Source organism: Lithobates pipiens, unplaced genomic scaffold, assembly GCF_037356315.1.
Source record: "Lithobates pipiens isolate NorthernLeopardFrog02 unplaced genomic scaffold, aLitPip1_a1.2 Scaffold_28, whole genome shotgun sequence".
In the NCBI taxonomy this organism is placed as follows: Eukaryota; Metazoa; Chordata; class Amphibia; order Anura; family Ranidae; genus Lithobates; species Lithobates pipiens.
This window is the reverse complement of record NW_027507789.1, coordinates 48620272-48636247: the sequence shown is the minus strand read 5'-3', so window position 1 is coordinate 48636247 and position 15976 is coordinate 48620272. Positions and strand designations below refer to the sequence as shown.

The 15976-nt window shown below is 42.6% G+C and overlaps 1 protein-coding gene across 2 annotated transcripts in view; it reads right to left on the bottom strand.

Annotated features, from left to right (window-relative positions):
• CHD6 (chromodomain helicase DNA binding protein 6) overlaps positions 1-15976 on the bottom strand; it is a 219871-nt gene that overhangs the window by 30112 nt on the left and 173783 nt on the right. For both annotated transcript variants that reach the window (XM_077459181.1, XM_077459182.1), the window contains one exon: positions 14203-15660. In XM_077459181.1, coding sequence (XP_077315307.1) covers positions 14203-15660 — 1458 coding nt within the window. The remainder of the gene's footprint in view (positions 1-14202; positions 15661-15976) is intronic.

The window sequence follows — 15976 nt, the reverse complement described above, 5'->3', positions numbered from 1 at the left end:
CTTGTAATCTCCACCACTGGTGGGCAGGGTAACAGTGAAGGAGCACAACTGGGATTCGGGCACAGAGTGTTGACACCCTAAAACAGAAAGTGGCTTTAACCACTTAAATCCCGGGAAGATTCTACCCCCTTCCTGACCAGAGCACTTTTTGGGATTCAGCACTGCGTCGCTTTAACCGACAATTGCGTGGTAGTGCGACGTTGCATTTAAACAAAATTGACGTCCTTTTTTGTTCCATAAATAGAGATTTCTTTTGGTAATATTTGATTTGGTACAACAAAAAAAAAAGATTCTGGAAAAAAAAAAAAAAATCTTTTTAACTTTTTACTAGAATAAATATCCCCAAAAATATATAAAAAAAATAAATACAAATTTCCTCAGTTTAGACCGATATGTATTAGTCTACGGTACATATTTTTGGTAAAAAGCAAAAAAAAAAAAAAAAAACGCAATAAGCGTAAGTTGATTGGTTTGTGCAAAAGTTAAAGCGTCTACAAAACAGGGGATAGATTTATAGCATTTTTATAGTAATTTTTTTTTCTAATAGTAATGGCGGCGATCTGCTACTTTTATCAGGACTGCGACATTATGGTGGACACGCCGGACAATTTTGACACATTTTTGGAACCACTGATTAATACATCAATCAGTGCGATTAAAAATGCATTGATTACTGTAAAAGTTTCACTGGCAGTGAAGGGGTTAAGTGTGTACTAGTTTGTGTTCTAACTAAAGGGGGATGGGGACTGTGCAGGGAAGATAACAGATCGTTGTTCATACTCTATTGAACAGATGATCTGACACTTCTCCCCTCAGAGAACCGCAAACTGTGTGTTTACACACACAGTTCTGGGTTCAACGTGTCTCAGCGGTGATCGCGGGAAGCCCGGTGGCGATCGAGGCCGCCAGGCACTCACATCGGCTTGGGGGCACGCCCCCTAGTGGCCACAGGGCGAAGGGACATTACATAACGTCTGTTCGCCCAGCCGTGCCATTCTACCGCAGTGCAACTGCGGTGGCTGGTCGGCATGTGGTTAAGGACCGAGCCTCTTTTTGTTTACAAGCCAAGACACCATAGAAAATAAAATGGCGGTCGTTGCAATACTTTATGTCACACCGTATTTGCGCAGCGGTCTTACAAGCGCAATTTTTTTTGAAAAAACACACTGACATAAAAAATAAAACAGTAAAGTTAGCTAAATTTTTTTAAATATATGTGAAATATAATATTACGCCGAGTAAATTAATACCAACATGTCATGCTTCAAAATTGCATCCGCTCTTGGAATAGTGACAAACTTTTACCCTTAAAAAAATCTCCATAAGTGACATTTAAAGATTTCTACAGGTTACACGTTTAGAGTTACAGAGCAGATCGAGTGCTAGAATTATTGCTCTCTCTCTCCAACGATTACGGCAATGCCTCTCATGTGTGGTTTGAACACCGTTTTCAAATGTGGGCGAGACTTACATATGTGTTCGCTTATGTGCACGAGCTCCGCGGGACTGGGTGCTTTAAATGTTTTTTTCTTATTATTTATTTTATGTTTTTTGGGTCACTTTTATTCCTATTACAAGGAATGTAAACATCTCTTGTAACAGAAAAAAAGCATGACAGGATCTCTTAAATATGAGACGTGGGGTCAAAAAGACCTCAGATCTCATATTTACACTAAAATGCAATAAAAATAAAATAAAAATGAATGTTTTTTTGCGTGCACAAAAATAAAAATAAATTTCTCCTTTAAGACCACTGGGCTAAAATTACATTTGACATTGCTTCCACCATTCAATGTTATAGAGCCGAGCGGGGGCCATCTTTCCCTCACTCTGCTCTATGCCTGTCAGGGGGAAGGACGCGATTCGTCTCCGCCATAATGATGGCTCTGGTAAGTGGCAGAGATGATTGGAACGCGGTGGGAGGAGGCCCCCTCTCCCACCCCCGATAAAAGTTATCTCGTGGCGAATACACCATGGAGACCTCTTTTATCTGAAATCCAGCTGTTGTTGAAAATGCCAGAGTTATGGCAGCTATCTGCTGCCATAACAACGGTATTTAGCGTCAAAGTACCGATGTACAATGACGGCAATTTGCGCTAAGTGGTTAAAAAGGACCTTGATGACAGGATCACCAACAATTTAGGAAAGCTGCAGATTTTAAAATGACATAAACAGGTTAAAACCTATACCTCAAATTATGGGGTTTTAGAATATCTAGTTTCAGCTCAGTATTCACGTTCCATTTTTTTAACATGAGTTAAATGTAAAAAAAAATATAGAAAAAAAAAAAAAACTTTTTTGCAATGATAAAATTATGCCTTTTGATCTAAAATAACCATAGCGCGAGCATGGAAATCGCCTGTTATTGATGCCACATCGGTGAAACATAAAATATCCTGGATTAGGATTAATGAAAAATTGAGTGTGTGGAGCCCCTGGATTACACATCTCCAAGCTCCCTAGACACGGCCACCTTGCGAGGAGAGGCCCGGGCTAAGGGGACCTACTCTATTCTGATGTCCAAGCTCCCTAGACACTGGACCACCCTGCAAGGAGAGGCCCGGGCTAAGGGGACCTACTCTATCCTGATGTCCAAGCTCCCTAGACACTGGACCACCCTGCGAGGAGAGGCCCGGGCTAAGGGGACCTACTCTATTCTGATCTCCAAGCTCCCTAGACCCTGGGCCACCCTGCGAGGAGAGGCCCGGGCTAAGGGGATCTACTCTATTCTGATCTTCAAGCTTTCTAGACACTGGGCCACCCTGCGAGGAGAGGCGCGGGTTAAGGGGACCTACTCTATTCTGATGTTCTACTTTTTTTTTTTTCCCCCTTTTCTCTTTATTTCATTTCTCACTTCCTTGTTTTTGGTTCAGTTATACCATATTGATAAAAATTTTGGAAGGATGCTGAGGGGGATGGTACAGCTTCCCCAATTGTACTATATTCTCGAGATCAGGACCCCTGGGTTGAGGCATCAGGACCCATTTTAGATGCGAATGTTATATTTCACAATGTTCTGGGAATATTTATGACCGACAACTTGCTGTAATGTCACATGATAATAATTCTTATTTGTTGAAAATTTGGGGCGCCTAGTGGTTCATACCCACAGGCTTATAGCCTTAGGAAAATGGCCATGCTAACAAGTAGACCTGGATTGCTAGGCCTGAAACATTTTGTAGCAGTTCTTCTGTACAGCCTGTCAGGGTCTCTGATCACTTTGGTCAATACATCCTTGTTTTGACAATTACCTGATAATGTTCAAGTATACGTTTTTTGTATTGTGCTTAAAATTGTAATAAAAATTATTGAAACTAAAATGATGCCTTTTGTTATATTTATGTAGTTGGTTATACTATATATGCTCACTGTACTAGTAAAGTCCCGAATTAAAAAAAAATGTACAGTGCTGTGAAAGGGTATTCACCCCATTCCTGACAGATTCTGCGGATATCTATGCCAGAAGTGGGTGCAAATACCTGTACTGTACAGGTATCTGCACCCCCCTCCCCCTGAAAAGGTGCCAATTGTGGCGCCGAAGGGGGGAGGGTTCCAATGAGCGGAAGTTCCACTTTAGGATGGAGCTCCGCTTTAAGGGAAAAAAGCCTAGCTCTGAGGAAGTGGGTGTGCCCCCAAAATGTGTTAGCTGTACCCTGTGTTCTGTGCATGTCCAAGCACTGTGTTTATGACCTTTTGTCAGTTGCATTTTGGGAGTACCCACTTTTATACAAAAATTTCTCATTATTAAATTATCTCTGGTAATGCACTAGGTGTGCGCACCTTCCATTTCTGTTTTTCTTGAAGGGAAAAAAGCTGTTCAAACCTGCCTGCACCTATGTGAAAAAGTAATTGCCCCCTAAACCTAAAAACTGATTGTGCCACCCCTGGCAGCAACAACTGCGATCAACCATCTGTAATAACTGGCAATGAGTCTTTCACATCACTTGTGAAGGAAATTATGGCCAACTCTCCTTTTGCAGAATTGTTCTAATTCAGCCACACTGAAGTGTTTTCCAGCATGAAAGACCTGTTTAGGTCATGCCACAGCATCTCAATCATATTTAAGTCTGGACTTTAACTAGGCTACTCCAAAAAAATTTAATATTTTTTGTTGTTTTTTTGAGCTATTCATAAGTGTATTTGCTGTTGCGTTTCGGATCATTGTTCTGCTGCATAACTCAAGTACACTTGAGCTCAAGTTCACAAACTGATGGCTGTACATTCTCTTTCAGGACTGTCAGAGTGCAGAATTCATTGTTCCATCAATTATCGCAAGTCATCCAGGTTCTGAAGCTGCAAAGTAGCCCCAAACCATCATACTCCCACCACCATGTTTGACTGTTGGTGTGATATTCTTTTTATGGAATGCGATGTTAGTTTTACACCAGATGTAACAGGATGCACACCTTCCAAAGTTCAACTTTTGTCTCATCAGTCCACAGAATATTTGCCCAAAAAGTCTTGGGGATAATCAAGATTTTTTTTGGCAAATGTGAGACAAGCCTTTGTGGTCATTTAGTCAACAGTGGCTTTCGCCTTGGAACGCTCCCACGGATGCCATTTTTGCCCAGTCTGTTTCTTATTGTAGACTCATTAACACTGATGTTACCCGAGGTAAGTGAGGCCTGCAGTTCTTTAGATGTTTTTCTGGGTTCTTTTATGACCTCCAGGATGAGTCGTTGTCATGCTCTTGGAGTAATTTTGGTGGGCTGGCCATTCCTGGGAATATTCACCACTGTAGCAAGTTTTCTCCATTTGTGGATAATGGCTCTCACCATGGTTCACTGGAGCCACAAAGCCTCGGAAACGGCTTTGTAACCCTTTCCAGACAGATACATGTCAATTGGTTTGTTTCTCATCTGTTCTTGAACTTCTTTAGATCGCAGCATGACGTGTTGTTTTTTGGAGATCCTTTAGCGTGCTTTACATTGTCAGACAGCTTCTATTTAAGTTATTTCTTCATTTAGCAGCTCTGGCAGTAATCAGGCCTGGGTGTGGCAAATTAAATTTAACTCCAAAAAATGCTACTAATCACAGTTCATTCACAATTTAGCAAGGGGAGCAATTCTTTTTTCACATAGGCAGGTTTGGACAGCTTTTTGCCCTTAATAAATTAAATTGTCATTTAAAAAGTGCATTTTGGATTTATCGGGTCATATTTGTAGAATATAAAAATGTGTTTGTTTGATAATCTGAATTTAAGAGTTACAAATATGCAAAAAATAAAAAAAATCAGGAAGGAGACAAATACTTTTTCATAGCACTGTATATATATTTTAAGAATTGGATTAACATAATATTTTAATCCCCTGGTCTAATAGCCCATTTTAATAGTTGTGTCAGGCAAAAGCTTACTTAATATTGATCTATTGGAAATTTTCTGAAATATTGGCAGAACACTGGGAGGATTAGAGCCTATATATAACAAAACTTCCCTCGGTCTCTAATTTTTGCCCTCTGTTATTCTTTAGCTCCATAATAGTACGACTTAGAAGGTACAAGATTTCACTACATATTTGGAGCAGCCTGGTGGTACAGTGTTTGGCAATGTTGAATTAGAATACCGTGGCTCAAGATTCAACTCTTATGCGTTAACATATTTCCTATGTCCACCCAGAGCAAGGCAGCAGGTTTGCTTTAAACCAGCAATGAAAGGTCCAGTCTGCCTAAATGACAAACTACAATTTTATCAAAAAAGATAACTGTAAGAATACCAGTTGCTCAAAACCTCCCTTTTAATGTCACAGTAAAGTAGCAATGAGATTGGTGGGGTAGTTGAGAAGGCCAAGCACCACCGATGTATTAATCCACATGAACAAACCAAGTGCTCAACTTTCTCAGCTGCTATATTCCTGTTAGACCTGTAGCCATCTACGGCCAACCTTAGGGACAATAGATTACATTTTATCAGGAGATTGCTGCGGAGATGGATCAGTAGTATACATTTCCCAACCTTTTTACAGTTGCAGCACTCTTTAAAAGTTTGAAAAATCCCAATACATTCCAGTCTAAAATGTAAAATTTTTATTTATTTCCATCCCAAAGTCCTTGCATATCATCAGAGTCCCCTGATATCAAAGCTCCCAATCACAGAGCCCCTTCACATCAAAGCCCTACCTCTTGGCTCCAGAGCGGAAAGTAGAGTTGGTCTGGAGGAGGTGGGCATCCATCCTCTCCCGAATTCCGAGGATGGCCCTGATTACTGTCTGCATTGGATCAGCATCATATGCTGTCATTGTTGGGGTGAGCTGGCCGCTAACACCTTAGCAAAGAACGATGCAGTGCGTCCTGCTCTAAAGCATCATTGGTGGTTATGGTACTACCGGCCCCACCTGCACCATAGCAACTCATGAAGTTGATCTAGGGCAAACTAGGTCTGATGCTTGTGACACCCTAAGGCAGGGCTCGACAAAACCCGGGCGCCTGGTCGCATTTGCGCCTAGAATTCGTGTCCTGGCGACTGGGGCAATGCTGCTGGGGTATCCCGTCTCCATTTGGACCCCGAACTCCGCCGCGCAATTGCATCGGGCCGCGACAGCCAGTAATTGAGGCCGTGGCTTTGCGGCCTTCTAAAAGCTTTCGGTAGTCTGGCGCCATCTTGTGGTGGATGTAGAACTTACACCCTATTCCAATAATGCTAATTCCTAATGGAGTGAAGCTCCCCTGCCCGTTTTTCACTGCCCGCCCATTTCCTTCCCAAAGTGAAGAGAAAGAAGTGATTGTGGGCGTCATCTGGCGCCTTTTGCCCAACGGTGAGTGTGGTGGCTGGTAAATGGCTTCTCATTGTATTATATATATATATATATATATATAATTTTTTTTTTTTTTTTTAAGGAAAAAAAAAGGGGGGGGGGCTGCGGCGCTATCTTCCCCTCACTCGTCTCCATGTCAGGCCAGGGACAGGTCCGGATCGCCGTTACCGACCTGGCTCCTAACTTTTTAAGCTGGCTCCTAGATTCCAAGCAAATTTGTCAAGCCCTGCCCTAAGGAAACCCAAATGGCAACCCATTCAAGAAATACTGTTATATAAAACCAAAAAGAAATGTTTAACCACACAGACAAGACAGAGCTGGTTTTTCTTACTTTGTGTATATTCTCACATGGTAAGAAAAACAAGCCAGGTGTATAGCAAGTAGACCAAGCCTCAGATACCATCAGCTGTTTTTCTCCCCAGAAGGATGGAGACACCTTTGCCCAGGCTCATTTGGGATCAGCATCTACTTCCTTTAATGAGATGTTGATTCAGAAATTACACAATTATCTAAATCTTGATGCCTTTGCAGTTCTTGGCTGTGTCCATGGTGTCTGACGAAGGACCTCTCCTTCCTGTCCCATGGTGTCCCCTCTTGGACAGTTGTCATTGAAAAAACTATTTCCCCATTGGAAGATTTCCAGTGACAGCTGTAATATTTTGGATTTCCCATCACTTTTTAACCCAATGAAAATGGCCACTGGGGCAAACCGAGGGCGGATCTCCCCCAGAAGGGATACAGACAGCAACACAAACCCGACAGGTTCCCACACTATCCAAAGCAAAAAAATATGTTTTGATGTTGGATACAACTCAAACTTTAGCCTATGCCCAAGCAGAATGGATTCTAACCTGCATGTTCTGCCTTCCATATCCAAGCTCTGCCATAATTCTTGGTGTCTTCTGGTGCGTACACACAAAAGAGAAGAAAAAAAAAAATTCCCAGGGTCAAAGCGCATTGCAGAGCAAGTGCGCAATGTGAATTCATGCACATGCTACAAACCACTTCCTCAAGATGAGTTTCCATGCCATTCAACAGTACAATCATGATGATGTAAATAGAACAGGCAATGATGGGACACAAGCGGTACATTTACTGTACGTCGTCTTTATCACAGGTCACTAATGTGTTGATGGCAGAAATGTTATAAAACAGGCGTGCCAAAGCAAATATGTGCTATGCCCATGCACGGGAAGGAAAACAGGTTCACTTTAACTTAATGCCATGTTTACAGCCCCCTCCTGAATGAACACATTGAGCAATCGGTACTGATCGCTCCTATGTTCATTGATCACAGAAAATGTAATAAACAAAATTAAAAACCCAAAAAACCCAAAACATTATAGGGCCTCGTTCAAATGAGGAATATTAAACTATATGCCCATGCAAGTTCATGCTTACCAACACGACGATCCACATGCAGACAGTCCCATTAATGTCAACTGGGATACAGTGGTTAGAGGGACACAGCCGCTGTTCCCAATTTGACATGCTTGTGTGCATGACCCTGAACTGACACTGTCTGCTTTCAGGGCCATGCACCCACACGTGCACTGATGTCAGATTGGGAGAGGTGTCTGTGATCCTGCAGCTGCTGCATCCATATTGACTGGAATGGGACTGCCTGCACAAGGATGCATGGAACACCTGTGCATCCCTGTGCAGGTAAACATGGACCTCACACTGGCATACACTTTAGTACACCCCATGTGAACAAGGCCTTAGTAGGAATTTAGCAGTATTTTTTTTACATTGTGTGTGCTAATATAAATTTTAGTGTATGTTTAGTGAAAATTCTAAGTTGATAAACATTTCGACAAACTTTGTGGGGTTTAAAAAAAATCAGTAGCCCATTTTATTTAATCTACAGGACATGTGCTTTCAGAAAATGTATAGTTTTTTGTTGTTGTTGTTTAACCAGTTGCCGACCGCCGCACGACGATGTACGTCGACAGAATGGCACGGGCAGGCATATGGGCGTACCTGTACGTCCCTGCCTTCCCGCGGGTGGGGGGCCCGATCGGTGCCAGCGGCGGTCGGAATCCGTTCAGGAGCGATCCGGGATGGGGGGGCGGCCATTCATTCATGGCCACCCCCTTGCGATCGCTCCTGACGAATGGAAGTGCAGCGTGACATCACTTCCTCTCCTGTAATGTAAACACAGGCAGAGGAAGTGATGTAATCTCTCCTCTGTGTCGGTATTTTTCGTTCCGGCACCGAGGAGAGAGGATTGGTGAGTTGCACCAACACTACACTACACAGTAGAACATGCCAGGCACACTCTCACCCCCCTTCACCCCCCGATCACCCCTGCACCCCCAGTCACAGTGACACCAATGGCATTTTTTTTTTATTGCATTGGTGTCATTTGTGACTGTAATAACTGTTAGGGCAGTTAGGGTTAGCCCCCTTTAGTTCTAGGGTACCCCCCTAACCCCCCCAATAAAGGTTTAACCCCGTGATCACCCCCCGTCGCCAGTGTCACTAAGGCTGGGTTCACATTGCAGCGGTTTATGAGAACGGATGTGATTCGCACTGCAGTGCAAATCACATCCGATCTCTGTGCGATGCGAGTTCAGCCATACAGATAGTATGGCTGAATTCGCATCGCACCCGCCGCAAACTCGCACGGGACCCTTTTTTTGGTCCGCAGCAGAATCGGATCGCATGGGTGTTCACACCATGCGATCCGATTCCTGTCCGAGTTTGCAGATCGCACTGCGATATGTGAACTGATCTGGGGGTGTCATTAACATTTCACTGACACTCCCAGCAGTTCGCATAGGGCAGTGTGATGCGGGAACCCGCCGCGGATTCGCGGCGTTCCCGCATCGCACCAGTGTGAACCCAGCCTAATAAGCGATCGTTTTTCTGATCGCTGTATTAGTGTCACAGGTGACGCTAGTTAGGCAGGTAGGTATTTGGGTTCGCCGCAGCTTTTTATAGCGCCAGGGACCCCCATATACTACCGCATAAAGCCCCCTGATTGCCCCCTAGTTAACCCTTTCACCAGTGATCACCATATAACTGTTACAGGTGACGCTGGTTGGTTAGTTATTTTTTTATAGTTTCAGAGCACCCGCCATTTATTACCTAATAAAGGTTTAACCCCCTGATCACCCGGCGGGTGATATAAGTTTGAGGGTCAGATAGGGTCTGCGTCGCCCCAGGCAGCGTCAGGTTAGTGCCAGTACCGCTAACGCCCACGCGCAAAGCATACACCTCCCTTAGTAATATAGTATCTGATCAGATCTATATTAGCGTCGCCAGCAGTTTAGGTTTCCCAAAACGCATTGTTAGCGGGATCAGCCCAGATACCTGCTAGCACCTGCGTTTAGCCCCTCCGCCAAGCCCAGCCCAGCCCACCCAAGTGCAGTATCGATCGATCAATGTCACTTACAAAACACAACGCACATAACTGCAGCGTTCGCAGAGGCAGGCCTGATCCCTGCGATCGCTAACAGTTTTTTTTGTAGTGTTTTGATACAGTCGCTGACAGCCTAGGTGCTTTTTTACCTGTGAGTCTCACTAGTGTACCCCTAAATTTAGGGGTGTCTACTTTCCAAAATGGGGTCATTTGGGGGGGGGGGTTTGTGCCATCTTGGCATTTTATGGCCTTCAAAACTGCGATAGGTAGTGAGGAGTGAAATCAAAAATTTACACCCTTAGAAATCCTGAAGGCGGTGCTTGGTTTTCGGGGCCCCGTACGCGGCTAGGCTCCCAAAAAGTCCCACACATGTGGTATCCCTGTACTCAGGAGAAGCAGCAGAATTTATTTTGGGGTGTCATTTCACATATGCCCATGTGTGAGCAATATATCATTTAGTGACAACTTTGTGAAAAAAAATGTAATATTCCCGCAACTTGTGGCAAAATATAAAATATTCCATGGACTCAACATGCCTCTCAGCAAATAGCTTGGGGTGTCTACTTTCTAAAATGGGGTCATTTGTGGGTGTTTTGTGCCATCTTGGCATTTTATGGCCTTCTAAACTGTGATAGGTAGTGAGGAGTGAAATTACAAATGTATGCCCTTAGAAATCCTGAAGGCGGTGCTTGGTTTCGGGGCCCCGTACGCGGCTAGGCTTCCAAAAAGTCGACCACATGTGGTATCCCTGTACTCAGGAGAAGCAGCAGAATGTATTTTGGGGTACAATTCCACATATAACCATGGCATGTGTGAGCAATATATCATTTAGTGACAACTTTGTGTAAAAAAAATAAAAATATTTTTTTTTTTGTCATTATTCAATCGCTTGAGGCAAAAAAATAAAATATTCAATGGGCTCAACATGCCTCTTATCAATTTTCTTAGGCTGTCTACTTTCCAAAATGGGGTCATTTGGGGGGGTTTTGTACTGCCCTGCCATTTTAGCACCTCAAGAAATGAGATAGGCAGTCATAAACTAAAAGCTGCGTAAATTCCAGAAAACGTACCTTAGTTTGTAGATGTGACAACTTTTGCGCAAACCAATAAATATACAGTTATTGACTTTTTTTTTACCAAAGACATGTGGCTGAATACATTTTGGCCTAAATGTATGACTAAAATTGAGTTTATTGGATTTTTCTAATAACAAAAAGTAGAAAATATCATTTTTTTTCAAAATTTGCGGTCTTTTTACGTTTATATCGCAAAAAATAAAAAATCGCAGAGTCAGTCAAATACCTTTAAAAGAAAGCTCTATTTGTGGGGAAAAAAGGACGCAAATTTTGTTTGGGTACAACATTGCATGACCGCGCAATTACCAGTTAAAGCAGCGCAGTGCCAAATTGTAAAAAGACCTCTGGTCATTGACCAGCAAAATGGTCCGGTCTGAAAGTGGTTAACCACTTTAGCCCCGAAAGATTTGACTGCTCAATGACCAGGCCATTTTTTGCGATACGGCACCGCGCCGATTTGACAATTGCGCGGTTGAGCAAAACTGTACCCAAAAAAAAAATTGACGTCCTTTTTTTCCCCACAAATAGAGCTTTCTTTTGGTGGTATTCGATAGCCTCTGCGGTTTTTATTTTTTACGCTATAAACAAAAAAGAGCAACAATTTTTGAAAAAAAAAAAACTTTTTACTATAATAAACATCCCACATTTTTTATCAAACACATTTTTTTTCTCAGTTTAGGACGATATGTATCGCAATAAGCGTATAGTGATTGGTTTGCACAAAAGTTATAGCGTCTACAAAATAGGGGATAGATTTATGGCATTTTTATTATTTTTTTTTTTTATACTAGATATGGCGGCAATCTGCGATTTTTATCAGGACTGCAATATTACTGCGGACAAATTGGACATTTTTGACACATTTTTGGGACCACTGGCAATTATACAGTGATCAGTGCTATAAAAATGCACTGATTACTTTATAAATGTCACTGGCAGGGAAGGGGTTAACACTAGGTGGTTATCAATGGGTTAACTGTGTTCCCTAGGTGTGTTCTAACTTTGGAGGGATGGGACTATCTAGGAGGCGAGAGAGATTGATGTTCATACTTCGTATGAACTTCTCTCTCTACTCCCCTGAAAGAACCAGAATTTGTGTGTTTACTCTGTCATGAGTGATCGCGGGTGCCTGGCATTCATCGCGCCCGCCTGGCACTTGCATCAGCTCCAGGCACGCGCTGCGAGCACCTCCGCCGGCGTGCGTGCCCCTGGTGGCCAAAAGTCAAAGCGTGGCAAGGTAACGTCGTTTTGCCAAGCTGTGCCATTCTGCTGCAGTAAAACTGCGGCGGATTGTCGGCAAGCAGTTAAAAACCTAAAAGCTGTAAGTGAAAAATGATAACCTTTTGATTTTCAGAGTAAGTTGATTTACAATTTTGCATACCTTCGATTTTCAACAATTTGCTAAATAAATACAAATACTTGTTATTTATTAACTCAATACAGTTTTAGCCTTTATATTTTGTAGGATTTTAACAGCAATTTTGTACATTTATATGTATTTTGTAAATCGTGCAGTTTTGTGTCCACTAATAATCAAGGGGCCTAGTAGTCACTAGGCGCCTTCTTTTTTTATACTACTGGTCCTTTGCTTTCAGAAAATGTATGGTATGGGGGTTAATAAACTTTAAAAGCTGCAAGTAAAAAATAAAAATAGCAATGTAAAAATTATCAGACTAAAAATGGAGCGCAGAGCTTGGCAGTGAAAGGGTTAAAGTATGACATGAGCAAGTATTTGGAATTTTGCAAAGTAGAGCAGGGAATGCCCAGAGAAGGATAAATGACACATCTGGCCAGAGTATAACCATAAATGACAAACCAGATGATCTTATTTACTGTATCTGAAAGAGGAACTGTCTGTGCAACTCAAGGCACCCAATAAATCTTGAATAATTATTTGTGCCCAACTACTTTTTCAGTAATATTTCTTCCACATTTGTACAATATTTAAAACATTTGATGTACCGAATTACATTTTTATTTTTACTGCATGGGACCAAACATAATCGTACACTTCAAAAACATTTAAAGTGGTTGTAAACCCTTACAAACCACTTTGACCTACAAGTAAGCCTAGATTAAGGCTTACCTGTAGGTCCAAGAAATATCTCCTAAACCTATACGGTTTAGGAGATATTTGCCCGTAGACAGCGGCGCGCAGGCGCACTGAGCGCTGCATTTCCAACAACGGTGCTGCTGCACGTGTCGGCTCCCATGCGCATGCGCGGGAGTGACGTCATCGCGGCTCCGCCGAATGACAGCGGCGGAGCTGCGAGACCCCACCGAAAAGATGGATGCGCCGGACTACAGGGGACAGCGGTGACTTCGCTGGCTCCTGTGTCAGGTAAGTGACACATAATGGACTACTATGCGATGCATAGTAGTCCATTATGCTTTGCAGGGAACAAAAGAGGAAGTAAACCCATCAGGGTTTACTTCCTCTTTAAACTGAACTCCAGACAAACCGCTAAATAGATGAAGTAGGGAGCGGTTTTACCTGCCAAACGATTTGTATAACTGTCCAGAGATTTACACAGCTCTGCCACACTGCAAATCCTTGCTGTGCAGGGCAAAAGATCAGATTTTTCTCTGCTGCAGTGCAGTAACACCCACAGGTCTTGTTCCTCCTCCAGCCTGTGACTAGACAGTGAAAGGAGAAGCAGCAGACTGATCAGCTCATCTCTCTGCTCTGTCCTATCACCATGACTACTTGTACCCCCCTTTCCTAGTTTTAGCTTTGGTGCACATTAGATGGCAAGAGGTCATTTAATGGTATATTAATAGATACAGAGCTGTACGAGTCTATGCCCCATTTCTGCATTGAGTGCCATGCTATGTTCATATTTTCATACATGTTCATATTTTTTAATACTACAGAGCAGTCATGACTAGGCCCAAAACATAAAACACATAACACTTACACAATACAAATGTGTTATGTGACTAAAGCATGTCGCCATTCATAACACACAATATTGTAAAAGAAGTTAAGCCTTTGCTGATTACTTACCTTTACAAGTGCATTCCTCCTCCACATTCTCCTTCTTAACTTCACAGTCTTCCATTTTTAATTTTCCATCAGAAGTAGATGGGGATCCCTCGGCCAGTTTTTCATCTGAGACTTTAGCTCTCAACTCCTCAGTGCTTTGCTTTAGGAGGCCAGAAAGCATTTGACCAGTTTTGTGTCCCAACTCCAAGGAGTCTTTGCCGTCCAAAGGATGAACAACACAATCATGGTCTAGCTCTGAGATCTCACTATGAACACTCAAGTCCTTTACTTTGTGCTCTTCAGAAGTTTCTTCCAAAGGAAGATCCTTCATGTCATCTAGTTCCTTCTGCCATTTTACAATGGGGTCATCTTTAATTTCTTGCAGCTCGGCGCCCCATTCCTCTTTTTCTTCAACTGGAAGATGGCTGCAGTTTGGACTGTCTGGACTATCTCTCAATATGCTACAATCTTTGTCCTCATTGAGACTGGGGCTCAGAGTTGAATGTGCAAATGTTTTATCCAAAAACTCTAGATCCAGGCCTAGGGACTGCTCAGCAGTTTGGCCAAGATCAGTACAAAAATGATTATCATTTAAAGTCTTTGTGCCCCTCTGCCCAATACTTTGCTGTTCATCCTCCTCTACCGACAAGCTGATATGGTTTTCACTGCTGTTAAATGGTTTGCCCAGGTTGTTCTCTTGGACTTCTAAAGGATCCTCCTGTTCACTGGTTCCCAAGAAACAGTCTCTAGAAACAGGCTCCTCACTTTGTGATAGGTTGTCCACCTTGGTCTTATTGAGAGAGTAGTCGTTTGGCTCAGACTTTTCCTCTAAGCCTAGAAAACTTTCCTGAGCAAGGGAGCCCTGTTCACTAGTGCTGGCTTGAAGAAGAGAACTGTTGCAAGATTTCTTGTCATACATCATGCAGATAAGCGCATCAGGTAAAGAGCACACATCATGATTGTTGGTCATCATCTCGCCAACTCGGGAGGAGAAATTGCCACCATTTTTAGGACTGCAGTCAGGCCTTGCGATGGGCTCTTCCACAGCTTCAATTTTAATCTCATTTTCAGTCTCCACCTTTGTAGAATCAAATGTCCTCTCCAAGTGGCAAGTAGCAGGTTCATACATCTTGGAACCCATCTGGTAATGACAACACATATTTTCGCTGCTGCTTCTCTTATGCTGAGAGTAATTCCTATAGGCATCCAAAAAAGAAAGCTGAGTATCATTCATGATGTAGTAATCTGTACGGCTTAGCCCATGCTTGGCCGTGCCTATTAGAAGGTCTCTATCGTGTTTACCACATTCCCACCACACAGGAAGGTAAAGGCTAGGCCTACATAGTTTAAGCCGCTCATTAAGCTGTGGGTGCCTCAGAACCTGTTCTCGAACTTTGCGAAGAAGTTCTATTCGATACAAAGTTCTTGCTGCACGTTCTTCCGTTATTGGGTCTAAGTAAATGGAGGGATCAGCAGAGCCTGCAGAAATGAATGCACAGCATTATTTATTAATATTTAATAGAAGCACTTTGAAGAAAGCACCTAAAAAATCACAACATAAATTTTTTTAAGGCCGAGTACATGTCACACAATCCAAAGTTTTTTTTCTGGGTCTCACATAATTGGGGGGCACTTGATCTACAGAATCTCAGGGTTATTTTATTTTACAGCCTGAAGGAGACTCCCACTGTTTGCGTTTCACCTACACAATTGTGTGCATGCTCAATAATATCCGAGAAGCATAGATAATGCCTATTTATTTCTGAAAGCCAAGTAAAGGCCATACAGTTCATAT